The 20,918-nt window shown below is 41.6% G+C and overlaps 1 protein-coding gene across 1 annotated transcript in view; it reads left to right on the top strand.

Annotated features, from left to right (window-relative positions):
* LOC143338220 (transmembrane protein 132C-like) overlaps positions 1-20,918 on the top strand; it is a 144,465-nt gene that overhangs the window by 29,759 nt on the left and 93,788 nt on the right. The window contains exon 3 of the mRNA XM_076758464.1: positions 13,179-14,103. Within this exon, the coding sequence (XP_076614579.1) occupies positions 13,179-14,103 (925 nt within the window). The remainder of the gene's footprint in view (positions 1-13,178; positions 14,104-20,918) is intronic.

Raw genomic sequence — 20,918 nt, forward strand, 5'->3', positions numbered from 1 at the left:
ATACAACCATGAATGTTTGTCCATTCAGTCGACATCAGGATAGTTCAATGGATAAGTGACCCGCTGCTGGTGTTAGATGAAAAGTCAAGTGGTCACCAAAGTCGACTGGATTAATCCTCTGGGGACCATGAATGCGGGCACCAAACTGTATGACAATCAGCCCAAAACTTGTTGAGATGTTTCTGGCTCAAAGTGGTTGACCGACTGACCGACTGTGATTGCCATCCTCGGAGCCCAGCCACTTGTGTGGCAAAAAGAAGGTTGCATCTTTCGAACAGAGCCAGAGATTTCAAGATTAGCAGCCATTTGTTGTACTTCTTGCTTGAAGCACTTTCAAATTGGATTCAGCTTTCAGTCGTGATGGCTGTGCTGACCTTTACAAGGTGGTCTCGGCGTTGATGTTATAGTGTGACATGGCAGTGCAGTTCAGATTCTTGCTATGTGCTTTGGTTACATTTTCCAGGTTGTCACATGTGCAGTAGATGATGCACAATGAAAAAGGCCTCTGCTAAAGTAAAATGTCATTGCAAAAGTTTGCCAAGATAATAGCTTGGTTATTACCTGGATAGGGCTTATCATTGCGGCTCAATTTTTATCATCCTCAGGGATATTTGCAGTGCCACTGAACCGCATCTTATATGGCTTTGTTCTGGTCACTTTATGCAGGTGATTAATTTTACCAGGCAGTTCTGGTTTGTTGTCAAAGTGATTTCAATGATAGTTACATTCTTCTTGAAAGAGCTGTGTCCTCGTGATTTTCAACGAGCCAATATAATAAAGCTTGAGAAATAAGCAAAAGAAGCAGGTTTTCTAAAAGACATTTCATTTCCTTAATGAATGTGAAAGTCAAAATGATATGATAGTTTCTATTTCAGTTTTAATGCATCTTACCGCTACAGCAAAATTGTCATTTTTTTCTACTCCGAATCAACAGTCACAACAGTCTCCACTTTCAGATTTAATTAACCTTCATAAAACAGTATCACCTCCATAAGAGGAAAAAACTCTCCAGTTGATACTTGGAAACTCCAAACACTTGTCAGTGAAAGAAGACGACAAGCAACAACCCATTAAAGCTCACCGTGTTGTTAGCACCTAATAGACGGCCTTAAATTATATGAATGTGTATATTCTGGCTGTCAAAGCTGCAGTGGTTGTAGAAGATCTGTAGTTTAGTGCTTTAATATCGTAAGACTGTGATACATGATCTTGTGACCTTGCTACATAGTAGCTGGTCCAAATGTACCGTCTAAGTAGCCGGCAGTCAAAGCTTATCTATGAAATGTCTTGAAAGCAGCGAGACAATTGGATCAATGTGGCTCTGAAATCATTAAAAGGGTGAGTTTTTCTCTTGTTGTTTTGTGGGGAACCTCTGGCCGTTCTTGGGCCAGACATACGGTACTATTGCCCACTCACTTTTATTAGACACCTGTCTTTGAAAAGCCTGACTGAATGGTGTTAAAGGTTATCCTGCTGATGTAATGCATCGTGATAAGAATTTCGCCTGGCATGAGGCTCACGGGCGTCTTGGCAGAAGTAAGTTTTAAAGTTTTTTTTTTTTTTTTTTTCAACTCTGTCAGGAGTCTTACATGGAGTTTTTGGTGTACTTATAGTCTAAATGTTTCAAGTATTCGAATGGGATTTAAAATGTACATCTGTTGATTCTTGAGTTCAGTCGAGATTTAAGGAGAGTTTTGGAACCTTTTTTAGACGCACAGATCAAGAACAAGCAGTAACACATTCATGCATTTGTTCATTTACTCAGGCAGAGGATACACTGAAAGCGCAGCCTTTCATCTTCTCTGCATGCTGCTGCTGCATTACACATTTCTACATCCTTAGTCTACGAGATCATTTACTTTTGTTACCCTTGAAGTACCATCAGATTTTTCAAGAAAACTCAAACACAACTCAAGAGCATGTCTCCACTTCAGACCTTCACTCTAGCTCCTCTAACTCATAGTTGTCCCATCTGGAAGAAGATGATAAAACGTCAATCTCTTACTTAGACTTATTCCAGACTTATTCTATTTGCCTGTAGGATGGGCAACCTTGGGCCTCTGTATTGCATACATTTTAACCGCGAGTGATGTACCAAAGAGAGGCAGATTTCCACGGTGATGTAAAGACACTTTATGATGCACAATATCTCATTTTATGACCAGCTATTAAATATGGAGAAACTCTCTAAAAAGCTTTTTCTCAGCAAAACCCCAAGGCGATCGCAAAGTAATTATCTGACTAAACCTTTCACAGCTTCCGTTAGTCAGAAGATCTGGCAAAAGAAAGATGAATCTGACAAATAAAACTACGTCTGAGCATTGAGTGAAAATGATAGACAGACTTTCTCTTGGCATCTTTATTTCCGTTTCCCGCTCATTCCCCGAACCACTAAGCTCACTCAAAGACTCAAAATTCTCTGCGGCACGATTGGGGGAGGATATGGATAAAGAAATGCATGCCGTGAGCGTTGCTTTGCTGCAGGAGAGACCTCCGAGTTCATCTCATTTCAGAGTTTCTGAGCAGCAGCGAAATGACTGTCTGTTCTCTCCCTCTGCTCCTGCTGGAGCGTGCAGTGGACTTCTTCAGGGCCGTGGAGACCAGGCTCCTCTCTTCCATGCTGTTTACCACCTCGCTCCTGTCAGAGGCGCGCAACTTTCCTACAGTGCCACCAATCAACACAGTCCACTGTATCTGTGCCAGAGGTGTCTCGCTACACACGTTCCTCAGCGCTTCAAAAATTCGTTTGGGCTATACTTAACACATATTACAGTTAGAGCTTTAGAGGCTAAACTTTTCATCACGCAGTTGAAAAAAATCAAAAATTCCATTAATGGAGTTTGCCCACGGCTGCATGACAGTTGTCTCTAAGGACTTCCAAGTGTGTTCATGCACCAGACAGTTGCGTACATGCATAAACGTGCACTCAGACGCACATAAATACATAATAAAGTAGCAAAGATCCAATACGCAATCTAGACACACATGCTGTGTAAGTACAATTCATATCCCTTCTCTCCTGCACCACTGCATGTCTGTATTTCGTGGTCTGATCACGGGTGGGTTTTCCCACTCCCAACCACATGAACCTCAACACTGGTGTCACACATACAGCTGAGCAGTCATTATAATGTAGCACACAACCCCAAAGAACCCCTCAATTCCTGTTTAAATCCCCCCTCTGCCAGGCAGCAGATACAGATCCTTGAGCTGTAAAAAATGACTTCTGCAGGAGCTTTTTGTGCAATTACAGCCGTCCACAGACCGCATCGCTAACATCTTAGATGACTTTTAGTATAACTGTGTTGCGAAATGTCATTGTTTTACATTACTGTTTCCCAGTGTTGCTATGTAGAGCCTAAGATTCACTTTTTCAGGCCCACTGTACAGCCCATCATACTTGTCATCCTTACTCACGGACATTTAAACTTAAGAGTTTGTCTCTAACCAAAGATGCATTCGCTTACCTCGACGGCCCTTTTTACTCTGATTTATACCACTTGTTATTATGGAGAGCCTGATAGAGCTATCCTTCTGTCTGTGTGATATGAGGACAAGAAAAAAACAACATTTTTTTTTTAGAGGAAGATGAAATAACAGACCATCATTCTCTACTCTCCTCTCCTCTCCATCTATAAGATAAATAAACTTCAGCCTCAGTGCTTTTTGGAAAATAGCTGTTGAGTGTCCTGCTATTATCTTCATCTCTTAGATTTGAACGCCTGTGTATTTATTTTTCAATCTCAAAACAGCATCTTGAAGTGAGGAATTACTTTCTGAACATTGATCTGGCACGGCTCACCTCCAATCTTTTTTTCTAATCCTTTTCCATCACTTATTTGATTGGTTGGGCAGTGTGTCTTCAGTTATTGGTGGGAAATCATTTATCCACAAAAAAACTGATGACAAATGTCCTTTACAGGGATTTATCAGTTGTGGTTGTTCAGATGCTTGGCCAAAACGATGTTTTCTCAAGAGCTAAAGACATTAAACACACACACCATAGCATTATTATTGTTAAGCATAATCTATTCAAATGCAGTGTCCTAGATGCTCTTCTCATTCTCTGTTCTCTAATTGTTCGGGCTTCATATGAAATAATTTAACTGATGTTAATTTCATTGTCTGACTTGGTATTCTAAAATTGTTTTTCAAATAAAAAATGCGAGAGATTTATACAAATTGCGAAACAAAACTCTTATTATGTCTCCATGCGCATGTTTGTATTTCAAGACGGTAAGCGATTACATTGAATTTCTGCCCATCCCTTCCTGTGAGCATAATTAATATTGCGGTTTGCATTATTTGACTTCCTGGAGCAGCTGCAGTGCCTGATGTCCAAGGCCTCTTCCAATTGTAACCTTGCTGGAAATGCCAGAACATTACTCACACTGCCTCTTTTTTGCCAACTCACTGCATTATTCTTACCCACTTAACCACATTTAATTTTATGTATTTGCACAACCCCCCCCCCCCCCCAAAAAAATAAATAAATAAATAAATAAATAAATAAAAATAAAACCCAGTGTATAATAATATACAGTATACCTGAAATGGATTCACTTGATGATGATTACCGAGAGTAGTTGTTATTTATAACACTGGTCTCCCTCTGTCTAAGCACACAGTTGCTTCATCTGTCACTGTCACTTCTTTTATTTGACTCACTTTCAAAGTGCGGTTACTTCACTGGGAGAGAGAGAGAGAGCGCGCTTCATAATCTCACCAAGGCAATCTGTGCCCTTAAATGACAACAGCAGAGCCCACATACTTAAAGTTGAAGCCTTCGATTACCCCTGTGGGTGTCCTCGTAGGAAGGCTAACTGCTCTTCTGCTCCGCTCAGCACATTTGGCCCCGTTCCTTCAAGAGCTCTCGTCTCCGAGTTCATCTCATCCAAACAACCACCGGCTCCTTAGCGGCTCCCTTCGCCGCCATTCACCTCCTCCCTTCCTGACACTGTATAATGCACAACACAGGGCCCGCAGGCAATGGGCAGAATTGAAGTGTCATAAAAAGCCCATTCATGTCCCAAATGTGTCTTCAAGGCAGAAAGCTTTGAGGTTGTTTTCCTCTCTGCACAACTGGTGAATTGCTCTTCATTGCTGTTGCTCACTACCCCCACCAGGGAGACATGACGCGTTGCAGACTGAGTGGGGGAAAAAATGTTCTTTATGCAGACAAAGAAATGCTTGGAAGCTGCTGGAAGTTTTCCCGAGTTGGGCATAACTAATGCCCAAACGGGGGGTTTATCTTTTTTATTTCCATTAGTGTTTCTTTAAGATTCCTGTAACACTGAAATACATTATTTCCAAGCGAGCAGAGACGGAGGATGGATTTTAAATGTCGTTCTTAGCAGCAGTTACCTTTTGGATGTAATTGAGGCAGCTTGTGGTGCAGCACACTGGCTGTTTAAGAAGTGACAGCTTACAAACAGCTCATTTTCGGCATTGTTTAGACCATGTAATATGTAATTACTCTCTGCATCTCCATTTCAGCAGAGAAAAGGGGGACATTGTAACTTTCTTTGTGCTGAGCCCTTGATGATAATGTTGAACTTTCAATTTGCTGTATCACAAAAATGGGCACTTTTCAAACTTAGAACGGTTACCTGTTCAAGACTCACTAATTCTAGAACGCATAATCAAAGAATGAAGTGTATCATCTAAAATTGGTGTTTTCTCTTTTTAGGCTACGTTTGATTTTAGGATACTATCTATTTGGCTAAATTAAGTACTGGGGGATTGTACAGGCTGCAAATGTTCATTATTTCAAATATATTAACATTTTTCACATAAATAGGGATTTATCACAAAGGCTTAATTTTTCTTTGTGTCTTGGCAGTATTTAATATTACCTCTACTGACATATTAAAACATCTATTTTTAACGTGCAGAATGATAATTAAGCCTTTGTGATGGTTCCCTCTTCATTGTTAAGCAGTGTACATTTGTTGCAAATAGCTTCATTTCTAAGATTATGGCTGCCTATGTGAACGTGAGGAAGGCATCTCTCTCTCTCTCTCTCTCCTCACACAAACCTCCAATATATCTTTATCGATGCGATTATATATGTGCGTATGTGTGTGTGTTGCATGCTGGAAAAGTAAGATGAGAGGCAGGCACTGGGAGAAAGAGGGTGGACAAGCATGCTGTAAATTACTTATGTTCAGTCTCAGGGAATTTATTGACAGAAACGACCCAAAGGCCATTTTGGATCTAAAGAGGTCATAAGATTTGTCAGAGATGAAAACAACTCAAGTTTTGAAGAAACACAAAGCTCAGACTTATTGCTGATATCCAAGGTATGAAGCCTGGCCCCATCTATCTTGGTTGGGTCTCAATACTTCATTTTCCCTCATTTCTCTGAAAGGGGAAAATATGATTCCACCTATCGATTGCTGCATAAATGTGTTGCCTAGTGATGAAAGATGAGGTGTGCTTTGCTTTTATGTGATCTGATTAACCTCCAGCTGGGAGCGGGCTCTCTGCTCTGTCCTGGTTCTCCTGCAGTGTCAGAGTGCATGTGATGGGCACTTAGAGCGATTAGAGTTCCTGTGTGTTTTGTTTGTGTTGAGATACCACCCAGGACATTTCACTAACCACTGGATTGTTTTGCTAACCGCTGAACACGGTTGTATATCCAGTAGCCTACGCTGAATTTAACAAGCCCCAAAGTGTGCTTTTTAGATTGTCAATGGACGAGCTTGAGGAGCCTATTCTTCTTCTTGCATCTTGTAAATTAGGTATTTGTTTTGTACAGCAATTCTTCTTATTTGACCGTTGATTCTTTTTATTTTTCAGTTCAGTGCCACACTCAACTCCTATATCAGCATACACAAGTCTTGTGTTTTACCAATAACTCATCATCATCTGTGATGAGGAAACATCTCCTGCTGGGTTGCTGGCATCCTCATACCTAAACGACTGAATAGGTCGATTGCCGATGAGTCCCAAAATGACATATATCACGGATGGAGAGTACCAGCAACAAGCCAGTACTGGACCTTTATCCACAAGTGGTTAACGCTGCCAAACAGCCACAGTTTGAAATTCCTGTATTTAACACCTGAAGTGTTTGTTTGACCCATCCATCTACCCAACCTTCCTCCATGTAATGACTTTCTTACTCTTTATACTATGTTACCTGACCTGATTACAGTAAGAACCTACTTGCAACTCGACCTATGTGTTCGTTTTTCTGCTGAGGACAGGTTCCAGCCGAACAGTCAGCAACAGTGGACAGCATAGAGGACATTGTACCACCGTCAAAAAATGGTTTAGCCCGCTTCACTGACAGTTATCACAAGAGCAGCCAACAGACTGGAGTCGCCCTGCCCTGCCTCATGCTGCCCTCTGTTTCTATCACCTTTGTCTGCTTCCATCACAGTTAGTTTTGTGGTTTGCAGTCGTTTTGAGACTCGGTTTGCAAAGTTTGCTGCCTGCCATGCTGCTCCTCCAGCATTGCTCAGTGTACAGGGACGCAGATAAAAACAAAAGTGCAGAGATTTGACTGACAAAATGTGAGTCAACTCGTGATATTCTCTACTGATGACTCAATTTGTCAACTTTTAGAGCGCAGTCTTGGAGTATTGTGGTGCAATAATGCTTGATTAAATTTGTTAAAACCAGTCCTCAGTCAAAACAACAATTAAAACAGTTGTGAGTGTTTTTTTAGTTGCTTTGCTAATTGTTGTGCTGCTCAGTGGGTTGGGAAACATTCAGCCTCCTCTTCCCTTTATGTGCACACAAGACTTTATCAGAAACCGTCTTTGATAAGGTTCTTGACTTTGCCAATGGCATTTTCTCCATCTGAGCAGCAGCTGACATTTATATCCAGCCCTCCAAGAGCCCAAAATACCCTTTTCATTCCATTGTTCTGTGGCTGGAAACGAAAAAGTTACCCCTCATACTGACCGACAGTAGGTCTATTGATGGTGACTTCAAGGTCCCCGAAGCAGCTCCTCGACAGAGCATGCTCCCACATAGAGCAAATGTTTAACAAAAGGAAATGCCACGAAAAGATCAGGTCTTAATGTTTTACCTTGTGGACTTACGAAAATTTGGGATTTCAAAAGCTTTTTAAATGTCAGTATTAGAAGGCACAAAATAAGATGTGCCTTCCTCCTTAAAACACACAATCAGCAAAGTAAAAAGCTTTGGTACATCCGGACACAGAAAGTCCTCTTTGTAAGTCCCAGACGCTGTTGAAAAGATGTTGAAAAAGATAACTTGTATTAGACTGTTTGTTTGAAAGTTGAAAAGACACATTTTTATAAGAGAGCAAAGGATTCATTAAAGCAAGAACAGACAGCAGACAGCGTGAGATTGTGTAAAAGTATGAAGTATCTAGTTTTGGACACACTACTTTTTGGTATTAATTAAATATATTTATGTTATATATTTACATTTGCAGCAAGTCTACAGTAAACGCTCATTGCTAGCAAAATGTGTGCTAATTAGCATTAAACATAAAGTACAGCTGAAGCTGATGGGAATGTCATTCGTTCTGCAGGAAGTTTTGGACAAACTGACCGGATGATGGCATGAGGTGGAAAGTTAAGGGATCACCAAAGTTATTACACTTTCCACACCAAAACATCATGATAAACAAATTAGTTGTGGAGATATTTCACTCAAAACTTCAATTGTTAAAGGCAATGTGACAGTAATGTTACTCAAATAGAAATTTTGTATTTGTTGAGGATTATTTTCACCTGTTCATTAATCTCATTGGGCACCAGGACAGCATCTGTGGGACTGAGTCCAAATAAACTACAGTGCCAATGTTCGTGATCATGAGGTAACATGTCACCCAGTGGCAGTGTGACTGATGATGTGTTTTTAATATTTTATGGACAAAAATGGATCTCTGTGGCACACAGGAAGAAGATATACCAGGCTTCGTTTGTTAGAAGGATAAATCCAGTCCTTGTTATGGTCTTTTCATAAGATTTCTTGACAATAAGAAGCACAAGGAATATTTCCAGACTATTCCTTTGAGCCTGTCATAGACCCAAACAGGGGTTGGGGTGAATAATGGATGGACAGACAGACCGATGAACCAGATTTAGATTTCACACGCCAGCCTTGTCAGTGACCACTCGTTTTTTCAGCGCTAGAAAAGACAGCAAGAGTTGCATCAGCAGGTTGGAAAGCGGTGAACTCTTGCACAGGTGTTTCTAAAGCAGCAATGTTCTGCCGTGTCGGTGATGGCTTTCCAAGAAAAACAAGTCTAATTTTAAACAGAAGCCAACAATGAAGGAGCCATGTGGGCCATGCACATCATCTCTTGCTCTGCTGTAATCTTTGACTCTTTCTGAGCGCTTACAAGGACCCAATCCGCCGTCATCATCACCTCCCACTTCCCCCCGTTTCTATTCGTCTTCCCACCTCTTGCCTCGATCAATTCTCTCCCTCCCTGTAGACTTCATATTAGAAAATCTGTTTGATTAATGTATTTCTGAAGTCAGGCCAACTTAATATGTTTGACAGGGAGTGGTTGCAAGATGCACACATGGTGGAGGATAAAGATAGAATGAGAAGGGGAGGAGAGAGGCAAGATGAAGGGATTATATTTCTTGGGTGAAGTTCTACTCAGGTCGCCAGGGATGAGAACAGGTGATTATACGAAACGGTTTGATATGAAGCCACACATGGCTGTCTCGGGGACATGAATGCTTTAATACCATTTTGAGAGTTTATTTTAGAAGTTGGTTGCTGCATGTCGTAGGAATTCCATGGAAAATACTTAAAATGCATTTCAATTCAGTGTCCCATGCTCCTGTAGGCCTCCTGGCTCACGCTCCATGAATATAACATCAAGACATTAAATTCTGAATCGAACATATGTCTAATGATGAGGCCAGTCCAGTTCAGCTGCATGTTTGATATGTGATCACACTCCTCAGCCCGTGTCCTGAGGGGTTGGCAGTGCCCAGAAATCCTCCACAAGAGTTTACAGCCAGGATTTAGCACCCGGGTTAAGTTATCTGCACAAATCATTCCCTTTTTCATTTGCAGAAACAGTCCTGCAGACATGATTTACAAGTACAGTAGCTGCAGACGTGAAATCCAAGGGCAGGTCAGGGCTGCAAATCACACCGGCTTTGCCTCTCTATTTACGACGACCTATTGGTGTCATAGAAAGGGACATTTTCTAAATCTGAAGTTACAAATTACAACATTTTTCCGCTGTAATGAGGTATTTAGTTTCATCTGTGGCATGATAAATGGAAACTAGGACAGTGTGTCACATCCTCCAAAGAAACAGGGAGACAGGAAAATCCTCTCGCTGTGCTGTAAGCATGATCCAGCACCTGCTCCCCTCTTGACATTGCTCTCTGTTTTGTCATTTTTGAGAGTAAACATTATTCTCTCAGTCAAAACTGTGTACCAGCAGTCGCTCGCAGTGAGGTGTCTCAGTGGAGGTCTTTACATCCTCAAGTCAGTGGTGGAAAAAAATTCAGTTTAACAGTTTGAAGAAGCTGCGCAACATGAATACAAACAAAAAAGCAACTACTTACAAAACAGTGAAACTAATTTGGATTTCTTACTCACTTTTATTATTTTCACGACTTTGTTAGCTATATCAGTGTCAGACTCTTTGCTATTAATGCATATGATTATACAGAACGGAGGTCTGGAAGATTGGCTGTTTTTCATTCAGGCAGTCAACACAATTTTCATAGCTGTGATACAGAGTTCTTATTTTTTAACATTTTCATATGTGTATGGGAATAAAATGGACTTATTAAAAAATGGATGCCATTTAGAAGTCTTTGACTGCCATTGAGGGTTCAATCCACATTCAGACTGGCATGATGTACCAAAATAGGCCGAGCTGTTCCAGTGTACCTTGATTTAAAAGTTGTAGCAAATGAAGAAAGATTGGTTATCGACACTCTGATTGATTCATCAAGCCCTCCATTAGGCTGGGTTACAGCCAAAGACAGCACCTTTTGATAAAAGACATCTCTCAAAGACATACAAATGAAAGGTAGATAATGAAAACATCGTTTCAGCACTAGTAGCTGTACATAGTCTGATCTATTACTGCAGATAGCCTGATGCATAGCGCAGAATCAGGCACAATATCCCCTTTCATGACTCTCTGCTTATGAGAGGTACTGATATTTACATGGATCTATAAGATCATCTTGATTCGTGCACATAAGCCTTACGTGTATAGTGGTATGGACAGTAAGCTTTTGCTATGTTTGATGTCTCCTAAAAAACAAGTCAACTTAAGATTCAATAATGTCATTTGAGGACCAGATTTAAAATTTGTATCCTAAACATTCAGGTGAAACAGGGTTTTGAGGATGTGGGGTAAACCTTCAATACATCTTAGTTTCATCCTGCCTCTGTGTCAGAGCTGATATGATCCTTTCTGAAGGGCTGCTCTTGTGCCTAATGCTTGGTCCACCCGTCTGGCCAGCCGACCATTGCTCTGCTGCCACGGATTTTCACAAATCACTGCCACGCCACGTCTCCAGCAGCACAGAGGGATCGGGACAGAAAATCAATGGGCTCTCATGGGCTACTTCATCAGTCCAAATATCTGGAGCTTGATGGCCAAGAGAAAACAGGGGGTGGGGAGATTTGCAGGATGGAGACACAGAGGGATGTCAGCAGGTTTTAGGGCCACGTAGGGTCTGGTGATGTCGGATGAGCATGCTGGCTTGTTTTAAGATAGGAGCGTGTAGTTGTAGCAAAACAAAACCAGTCAGAGGGGCTGGGGGACAGGTGCCAATATGATACCTGAGTTCAGTTACCAATATCAAACATGCATTTTTCAATACCTTGCGAGGCATGTCTCCTCAGGCAGGCGTGGGAGTGGAAGCGGAGGTGTGGAGGGAGAGACACGAGCAAAGGTAGTGTAGTGCACCAAGTGAATGCGGAGACACCAGCATGCAGAAAGTCATGACGCTTTTATGGTGAAACAGTTCCAAACTCGAAGATTTAAATAGCTTTATATTGTACCTCAGCGAACTGCATCAAAAACATTTGCAGAGTCTTAGCTCAGTCAAATCTGAACCGACAGCCACTGAACACATATTTCTAGATTCCATGTGTTTACGCATTCTGAGGTTATCGTCATATATTTCATATGTCCATTCACATGTGTGTGTGTCAAATCATCCAAAACAAACTATGAAATCTTGAATCTAGAATACAGTGTAAATCAGTTTTTCAGATTTCCTGATTCAGATTGGGAAATATTTGATCAATTAAAGAAAAATGCTTTCTTCCAGTCCCATACAGTATTCACTATGATTGCATTTTTGCCTCAGTTAACATTTTACACTCACAGGAAACTTATATTACACGTACCTGTCAGACATGGATCAAACTGCAGAGTTGAAATGCCGCTGCCAATTAAACTTCACCAAAACAAACCAAGATGTTTTATCAAAATCTTCCTTGAGCTTCCTCACCACCATCCACAATCTGTTTCAGTGATTTACAGCTCCTCCTTTACCACAATGTGGGATAATAGTGCACATCCACAATAGAATCTGCTTAGATTGAGACAGAGCTAAAGAATCGGATGCCAACTTTCCATACTTGACAGCAGTGAAGCATAAGAGGAGAATGAAATGACAGAGAGAAGGATACAGATGATCAAGTCTGAGAATAAAAAGAGTAAAAATTGAAGAAGCGAGAAAAACAGATTGAGTTAGTGCATCATAATGAAAAGAATCGAGAGCACGGGGCAACATGGACAAGCCTGATAAAGAAGTGAGTCAGAAAGACACAAGTGTTTTGAATTGAGTCTAACAAATTCTTTTAAATAAGAGCAGCGGCTCATGAAAGTGATATCATATGGAAATGTCTTCAACAAACCATTAAACATTCACCACTCGAACTCACTGTAGATATGATTGCCTCTGGTTGAAGGCAATGCATGCAAATGTTATGTTAAATGTGAAGCGCCTCCGTCCATGTCATAAGTTATTTCCTCCAGTTTTTCTCATTTGGCTCTTTGATTTCACACCTGGCTTAGGTTTCATTGATACGGTTTAGACAATAAATCTTACCCGCACAGCTGTAAATACCATGATGTATGACCAGAAGGGTCTGGAGTTGTGCCAGGTGTTTTTACCCCACTTGCTGAAACAAAGGTTAACGGGTAGATAACATCACAACTTCTTTGTCTTTTTCCCTCTCTGTTTCAGTGGTGGACAGCAAGGTGATCCTGGAAGGCCTGCAGAGGTACGGCCCCACACCAATCTATCTGCCTGTCAGCTACCGGATCCTCAACGCTGAGTCTGCGTTCTTCCTACAGGAGGCCAATCAGGACTTAATGAGGAACTCCAGCCTGCAGGCTCGCACAGAGTCCTTCTTCGTCCACCAGGCCCGGCAGATGCCCTTTGTCAATGCTAGCTATGGGCCCCTGTCTGTCCAGCAGCCTGTCCCTCTGGAGCTGCTGCAGACCCTGCCGGGACCATTTAACGCACCCTCTTTCGTGTCATCATCAGTGCCAACATCAGCATCATCGTCGCCTCTCTTCACATTCAACTGGAAGGTGCACACCTACATTATCAGCGAGAGGATTCACCCCAGCTGGCCAAAGGTTCAGGTGTTGTTCTACATTGCAGGGAGGGACTGGGATGATTACAGTGCCATCCACAAGCTGCCCTGCGTCAGGATGTTTGCCTTCCATGAGACTCAAGAGGTGCGTGGGACATGCAGGCTAAAAGGTGAGCTGGGGATATGTGTTGCCGAGCTGGAGCCCCTGGCCAGCTGGTTCAGCCCGCCCACTGTCAGGCCGGGCAGGCAGAGGGTCTCTGAGCAGGCCCAGGGCACTCCTGTGGAGCTCTACTACATGGTTCAAACCACAGACAGTGGAGACTGCAGCTCAGAGGATTCAAGAAAGGGCAGCACCGTCCGCACCGAGCAGCAGAGGCCGATGGGCTATTTTGCAGGGCATACACCTATGCAGCGCATTGGGAGTGTCAGGCTGTTTCAGCCACTGTCGGAGCTGAAGCTGGACAATAACTTTGTGGTGATGGTGCCCTCCAAACCGATCCGGCAGAGAGAAACAGTCTCTACTTTTCTGGCTCTGTCCACGCTTTCGTCAGTGCAGATTTTCACCCTCAGGTGAGTCAGCCTCAGTTTTCTCCACTGCTCTGCGAATGCTCCGTCATTTTCCAAACTAATTTAAACAGAAATCAATGGACGTGCAAGCAGTCATAAAGAAGGCTTGGGTAGACTTTAAGAGGAAGCAGCAGCGATAGATCAAACCTATGAGAATGCTCTATAATCGCAAATCTTGCAATGCATGACAACATTTTGAGTATACCCATCTGTCACTTAGTGTCTCATTTTAGTCACTGTGACATACACCAGGAAGAAATCTCTCAAGAAAGTCTTAGTCATTGTTTGTCTGAGTCATATACTGAAATGAATCATGCAAAATATAACTAATCTAGTGCAATGCTTCCTTGTTTCCAAACTACTGTATTGTATGTAGCTGCAAACTTGTCAAATCTCCCTTCTTGTTCTAGAGATCATTGTTTGCAGGAAACACAGTTTTAGTCCAATCATGTATTTACTGTTATGTTTATTGGAAACATTAATAATAGTGGCTTGTTTCATCAAAATAATCTGCAGTTGGCGAAATCAGGGATTACTTTCTGGAATTAGAGATTAGAAAATGTGTGTATGATAAGATTTTGATTTACCACACCATGCTCCAGTCCACAGGCAACGTTGCCATGACACTGATCGTCAACTGCCCAGCATCAGTTATATTTAGCTTGTCTATTTAGGTCATTTGTCTACTTAACAAAGAAACGCAACATCGTAAAGGAAAAGAAATGCAAACAAGGCAGCGGTAACCAAGAGTGGCCTCATGCACTCAATTACGTGGCTTTATTGTGTGAAACGACACAGGCAAAAAACACTCTCCTTTCCCACTTTGCATTTGGCAGAGTAAATGTTAATTTTAGCTGGCAGACACTTTCTGTGAAATAACATTATTTCAACGACAAACAAAGACCTTTGCTCAAACCAAATCTTGGCTCTGGGCCAACTGAAAACCTCTTGGTATTTGTTTCAAAGTTTTCTGGAAGTGGAAGCACGAGCGACTTCAGTGATGTTTAACTTGAGTAACGAGCTGAAAACTGAAAGCAAAGGGTGAAGAGGTTTAATTTATGGTTTGTGGTATCTCTTTTTCTGCCCACATTTACAGAATATATATGTCTTGAATATTGCTAACATGAAATGATCATCTGGCTGAACACAACCCCTAAAAACAAGGTTTTTGGCAAGGTTTCTCTTCAGAAGAGATCTACCAGCTGCTATAGAGGAAATGTTTTCTAAGATGTGTAATGGATAAAAACCTTTACAAACAAGGTTTGTTGATGTTTATTGTAACCTTCCAAGTCATTTTGGAGAGAAATTAGGGAGATATTGTCGTGCTTAAAACCCTCCAAACTGCATCGCTTACAGTCTGGAGGGGATTGTTTTGACTGGATAACACCTTAATTACGCCTTTGTGCTATTTATGAAGATTGTTTTCATGTACTCACCTTCAAAATTGCCTGTCTGAGTAAAATTTGTATCTGAGGTAATTCCACACAACAACAACAAAGTAGTTATTGATTCATTGAGCTTTGTCTTATACAAATTACCATTCAAAGTGACTGTAATTGCTCCATGTTGTGTGATGCAAATTAAGGTGTGCGGAATATGCATTTCCACTGGGCGACTTTTATGCCTGAGATCTAAATCATGGCAGATGAAACAGTTAGCAGCCTTAAAGTGGAGCTGTGACAGAGAGCCTTGGCAATTTGTCAACCCTGGGTGAGCAGGAAATCTGCCAAAAAGCCTCATTGCTTTTTCTCTCGCTCCAGTGATGATGAACTCCCATGAAGTATTAGCGCTCACAGTGTGTGTTTATCACATTTGTCAGCATGTGTGTAAATGGGAACTTTAAAGGCGGTATTTTTCCTTTAGTGCCTTTTTGCACCAGTATTGCACCCCGATCGTTCAGAAGTTCATCTTTTTTATGTTTTCCATTGGGATGGGGCGGACTTAAAATTCAACCAAAATACCTCATTAGCAACCAAAAGATTAAACCTCAAAGTGTTTGAAAATCACAGGCTACTTTACAGTACTTGACTGCCAGCTTACCAAACTGTGTAAGTGAACATCCGAACGCTGATGATTAATCTTACGTCAGCTTTGTTGCGTGTTTCTTTTATCCTGCAGGGTTAAACCTGTGGAGTCGTTCAATACCTTTTTCTCTCAGTTGTTGGATTTCCTGAGAATAAAAAAGCGTTACTTTAAAATACCTTTTAAGCACTTATCCCCATGATGGTGGTGCAATTCAAGTTCCGATCACTGGAGTGTGTGTGTGTGTGTGTGTGTGTGTGTGTGTGTGTGTGTGTGTGTGTGTGTGTGTTCACGATGGGTGTTTTGACTTGGCACGATGAACACCAAGGCTCTGCTCCGTTCTATGTGTTTGCATACTGTCGGCCAATGTTTGCCTATGCACTGGTGTGGGTGCGTTTATGGGCAGCTTACTTTACAAGTCGGTCTGTTGTGTTTCTCCCAGCGGCGAAGGCGTCATTAACTATTTATGTTCTCTGAAGTTACCCCCCCCCCCCCCCCCCCACTCCCTTTATCCACCTCCCCTTCTCCTACACCACACTCTGTTGTAACTTGTGACAAAAGAATACTGGGAATCTCTCTGGACAGCCTTTATCCCGACATGTGCTGCTGTCAGATGGAATCAGCTGATTTTTTTTTTTTTTTTTACTCCTTTTACTCTCTTCTGCACTTTTTGATAGGACTGTAAAACTCCTCCGGACTTTGGAAAACTAACATGGCATGTAATCCTCTTAATGTATTGTTTACAAACTGATTCACTAGCGGAGGATTACTTGCATTAGCCTGGACAGAGCACCTTGAATTTTTCAAGTTCATTACACACTATTCTCCAATGCTCTCAGTAAAACTAAAGTGAAAGAAGGCGTTTCTCAAAAATCTCATACAGCCATCATTTTGCTGTGAATTGGACTGCTTTGCTCTTCCCCAATGGCAAGGCGAAGCAGCTGCTGCTGTTGTGTGACAATACAGTAAGAGAAAAGAGGTGATTTCATTTGACTGATTATGTAAAACACATCTCCAAAGGCTACTGTTCTTCCCAATTCAAAATCAGGACGCATCAATGTATGTGATAATCCATTCATCTGCTTTGTGTGCTTGGTTGAGAGCAGGCTCCCACGCACTGTATCATTAAATTAAGCTGGATTCTCCATCCATCTTTTGTGTCACATATAAGACAGTTTGATATCTTGGTGTTTAATTTCTAGATTTTATTAGTAGTGGATGGGGCTGCCAAAGTACCTTAAACATGCATTCTTTCTAATGGCCAGCAGGGGGCTAGATGCAAAAGAAGTATATATGCAGGATTATGAGAAAACCCTAATTCTTACTTGATTTATTTCCTCACTAAACAGTTTCCTAATACGTTTATGATCTCAGTCGCAAGTTTTAAGACCTCTTAAATACAGCATGATGTTCATTTTATAAATCATGGTCTCATTAAGAGTAAAATAGACAGGGTATGCTTTAGTGCGAGGCTAACTTGTGATTGACAAGTCGCTACCATGGCCTGCCCTCGGGTTCTCTGTCAGATCCAATCAGGATAGAGGTGTAGTAATGTATCCTCCCCAGTGCCACCCTTTCATCCGAATATAGTCACTTCTGGCTCAAAAAACCCCCAAGATTGTGACTGCTGTAATGGCAGACTTATGGCTTGAAAACGGCAGTCCACAAAGCAATGGGTGGCGTCATGGCAGGTTTACACAAGTCCGGTGCAGAGAGGTCACAGTGATCTGAACGTAAAGCAGTAATTGTATACACAAACCAGGTAGGTTTTGGAAACAATAAAGCAGCTAAAGCAGTTTTCCAAATGAAAAGACTAGAGAGTAATTTTCCTCAATTAGTCGCCTGTGGCCCCTGAACCCAGCAGCATATTATAAGACAACTGTTAATTTTAAAGTTTAGCTTATTTTCTATCTTTTTAGGCCTTTAAAATCATCATATGCATGTTAGGATTTTATATTCTTTGACTCACTCTGGACCTGATTAGCCTTGGGAATCATTAGCATACAAGATCATCAAATTATGCCTGACATTACATTACTTCCTCATCTCTACTAGACGCGTGGGTTATGATTTCAAATTGGAATAATTTGGGCTCCTCATGTAGCAGAGCATGGATGATAGCTCAAGTTATCATATGATACTGATGCCTATCAACTTTTTTCGCTTGCACAGCAAAATCAACAAACCCACACAGCACACCAAAGCGAAGGGGCTATTTTATTAGTCATTTTTTTCCTCTCTGCACTGATGTGTCATTAACTGTATTCGATCTAATCTAAACTAATCAAATGTATGTTTTTAAAATGTAATTGCAGGCTTTTAATCCTTGCCTCACAATTGTCATGTGTCATGAGCATGCACACAAACACTCACGCAGGACACTCGCACACATACATGCATGGACGTGCTCTGTGCTAACCGTTAAGTCACGGTGTGTTTGTCATGCTAAGGGCTCCCGGTGGACTCAGTAATTCCCTGCTCTCTGCCTCATTAGCCATGGAGAGACTGGTGTAACAGGTTGGAAAAGGGTTCTCTAGCTACTCCTTATTCAACATGCAAATGAAAACACCATTTCCTCCTGAACAAATTAACAGGCTTTTCAAAAGATAAATTGCCCCAGCTGTATTGTAATTTTGACTAAACAATCCAACATATTTCCACAGATCCCCCCAGGGGCAGTGGTTGCTGATGAATGCAAATGAATTTCTAATATCTGAGCGTATGAAGGTATAAGTATGAGGTTCCTCATGCAGCCCAAGCAAGTCAGCATGAGTGCAGAGTTTCATCAGGTAAAAGTAGCAGGTTCAGTGTTGGGCTCTGAATAAAGAGGTGGATTTAGCTGTGGCCGGTCTGGAGCTGCTCAGATGTCACGCAGACGGGACGCAGCTGCTTCATGTCGGCTGATTGTGATCCTGAACACATTTCAGGCATACAGGTCGTGTGACTTTGTTGTTTGTTACTGGTCATTGTTTGCTGAAATATCAGCAGGAGAAAAGGTTGGAATAAAGATGTTCTCCTCAGTGTATTAGCCTTATCTTGACTGCACTCCTCTGTGATTCAGTTCTCAGTAAAGGTCAGCCAAGATAGGTATGTCTCTTTTCCTTTTCCATTTCCATTTCCGTACTTATCTGTACTTTTTCCTGTATTTTATCTGCCGCTCTGTCTTGGTTTCTCTCCCCTACGCGTGTTGTTTAACCTTTCCCTCTCTGTACTCATGCTCTCCTTTTCCATCATACTCTTGCTTTCCCTGAGCTTGACATGTTCCTCCTCTTTGCACTGAACCGACTGCAAAATCTCCTTTGTGTTTAGATTCAAATGAAGAGCTCCGGCCTTAAATTAAGTCAATTCTGTCTCAATGTGCAGTTCACAGTGTCCTCACCCTCTGCTGCCCCTCTTTACTCAGCTCCCTCTTTCCCTCTGCTCAGTTGGCCTGCTCTCCAGTGTTTACTTTGAAAGCACAGACTTTGCTCATCTACTCATTAATAAGTAATTAGTGATTTGCAGCCTTGGGAGACTGTTCACTATTTAGATCCTACTCTCTATTGGGCCCTGCCACCACAAAGCAATCACCAGTTGCCCACAGCAAGTAATTTGAATCCTTGTATTTTCTACCATAATGATTTTCCATCACTTTTCTCCTCTTGAGTTTGTGTCGAAACTGATGAATTTATTGGACATGGAAAGCCCAGAATGTATTGCTCTGCCACTTCCCTGCTGCGTGTCTTCATTTTTTCCCCTCTGCTCTTGCTCTGTCCATCTGCCTTTGGAAAGGCTGCAAATTCCTGAGGGATTTTTGTGATCCCACAGCTTGGCAGAGGGTCGTACGATATGCCATACCATTCAGAGTGACACATGCCTCCAAGACTTTTGAGTATTGACAGGGTTAGAGGTCGCTTCGGTTTTACTCTCTCGGTGCTTTGAACTTGTAAAAGTCTTCCGGGCTTTTCATAAGGGCAGCAGAGAGAATGAAGGGGGCTGGAGTGCGGTCTTCCCAAGAGAGTGGTCTAATGTTAGGATTACTGAAGTATGTGCTTTGAATAAGGAAGCGCATACAGCACCCTGTATCTATCCCTCTCAGGTGTTTCAGCTTGTATAAAAATACACGGTCCACAATCTGACATACATACAGATAATTTTGTTATAATATGATACACTGTGAATTAGAGCTGAATTTCACACAGAATTAGATTCCCATCTGTCATTGTGTGTCAATGTATTCATATCTGTGGCTCTTGTATTGCTTCTTTGATATGCATTATACAGGCAGTATTATAATTATTACTTCTTATTGTAATCCTCATTCCAAAAACGCTGGGACGCTGTGTGAAACCTAACTAAAAACAGAGCGCAGTCATTTGCACAGGAAGTGTGGTTGGTTTTACGAAGCGTTCCTGAGCCCCATGTAGTGATATCCTTCATACAATCATGTGTTCACAAAGTGGTGAACCTCCCTCCATCCTTGCTTGTGAACGAGTGAGCCTTTCGAGGATGCACTTTCATATATTCATATAAGTGACTGTAATACTCTGGAGATTCTGACATCATTAATATCTACATGTGGTAAAACAAACAGAGAGCCCACAGACATACTTAACTGGCATTGAAGTTGAACTGTTGAGTTATTCTGGCAAAATGTCTCATCACAGTTTATTTTCTCCACATAGAACAATCGCACTTGTGTAAGAAAACAGCGTATTTGGCATCCACAAGTGCTCATGTCTCTCCATCTCCTCACTTCATAGAGCTGTCCAACGGCAAGGCAGTTCATGCAAATTCCATATTTAGACAATGTGAGT

This window comes from Chaetodon auriga, chromosome 19, assembly GCF_051107435.1.
Source record: "Chaetodon auriga isolate fChaAug3 chromosome 19, fChaAug3.hap1, whole genome shotgun sequence".
Taxonomy (NCBI): domain Eukaryota; kingdom Metazoa; phylum Chordata; class Actinopteri; order Chaetodontiformes; family Chaetodontidae; genus Chaetodon; species Chaetodon auriga.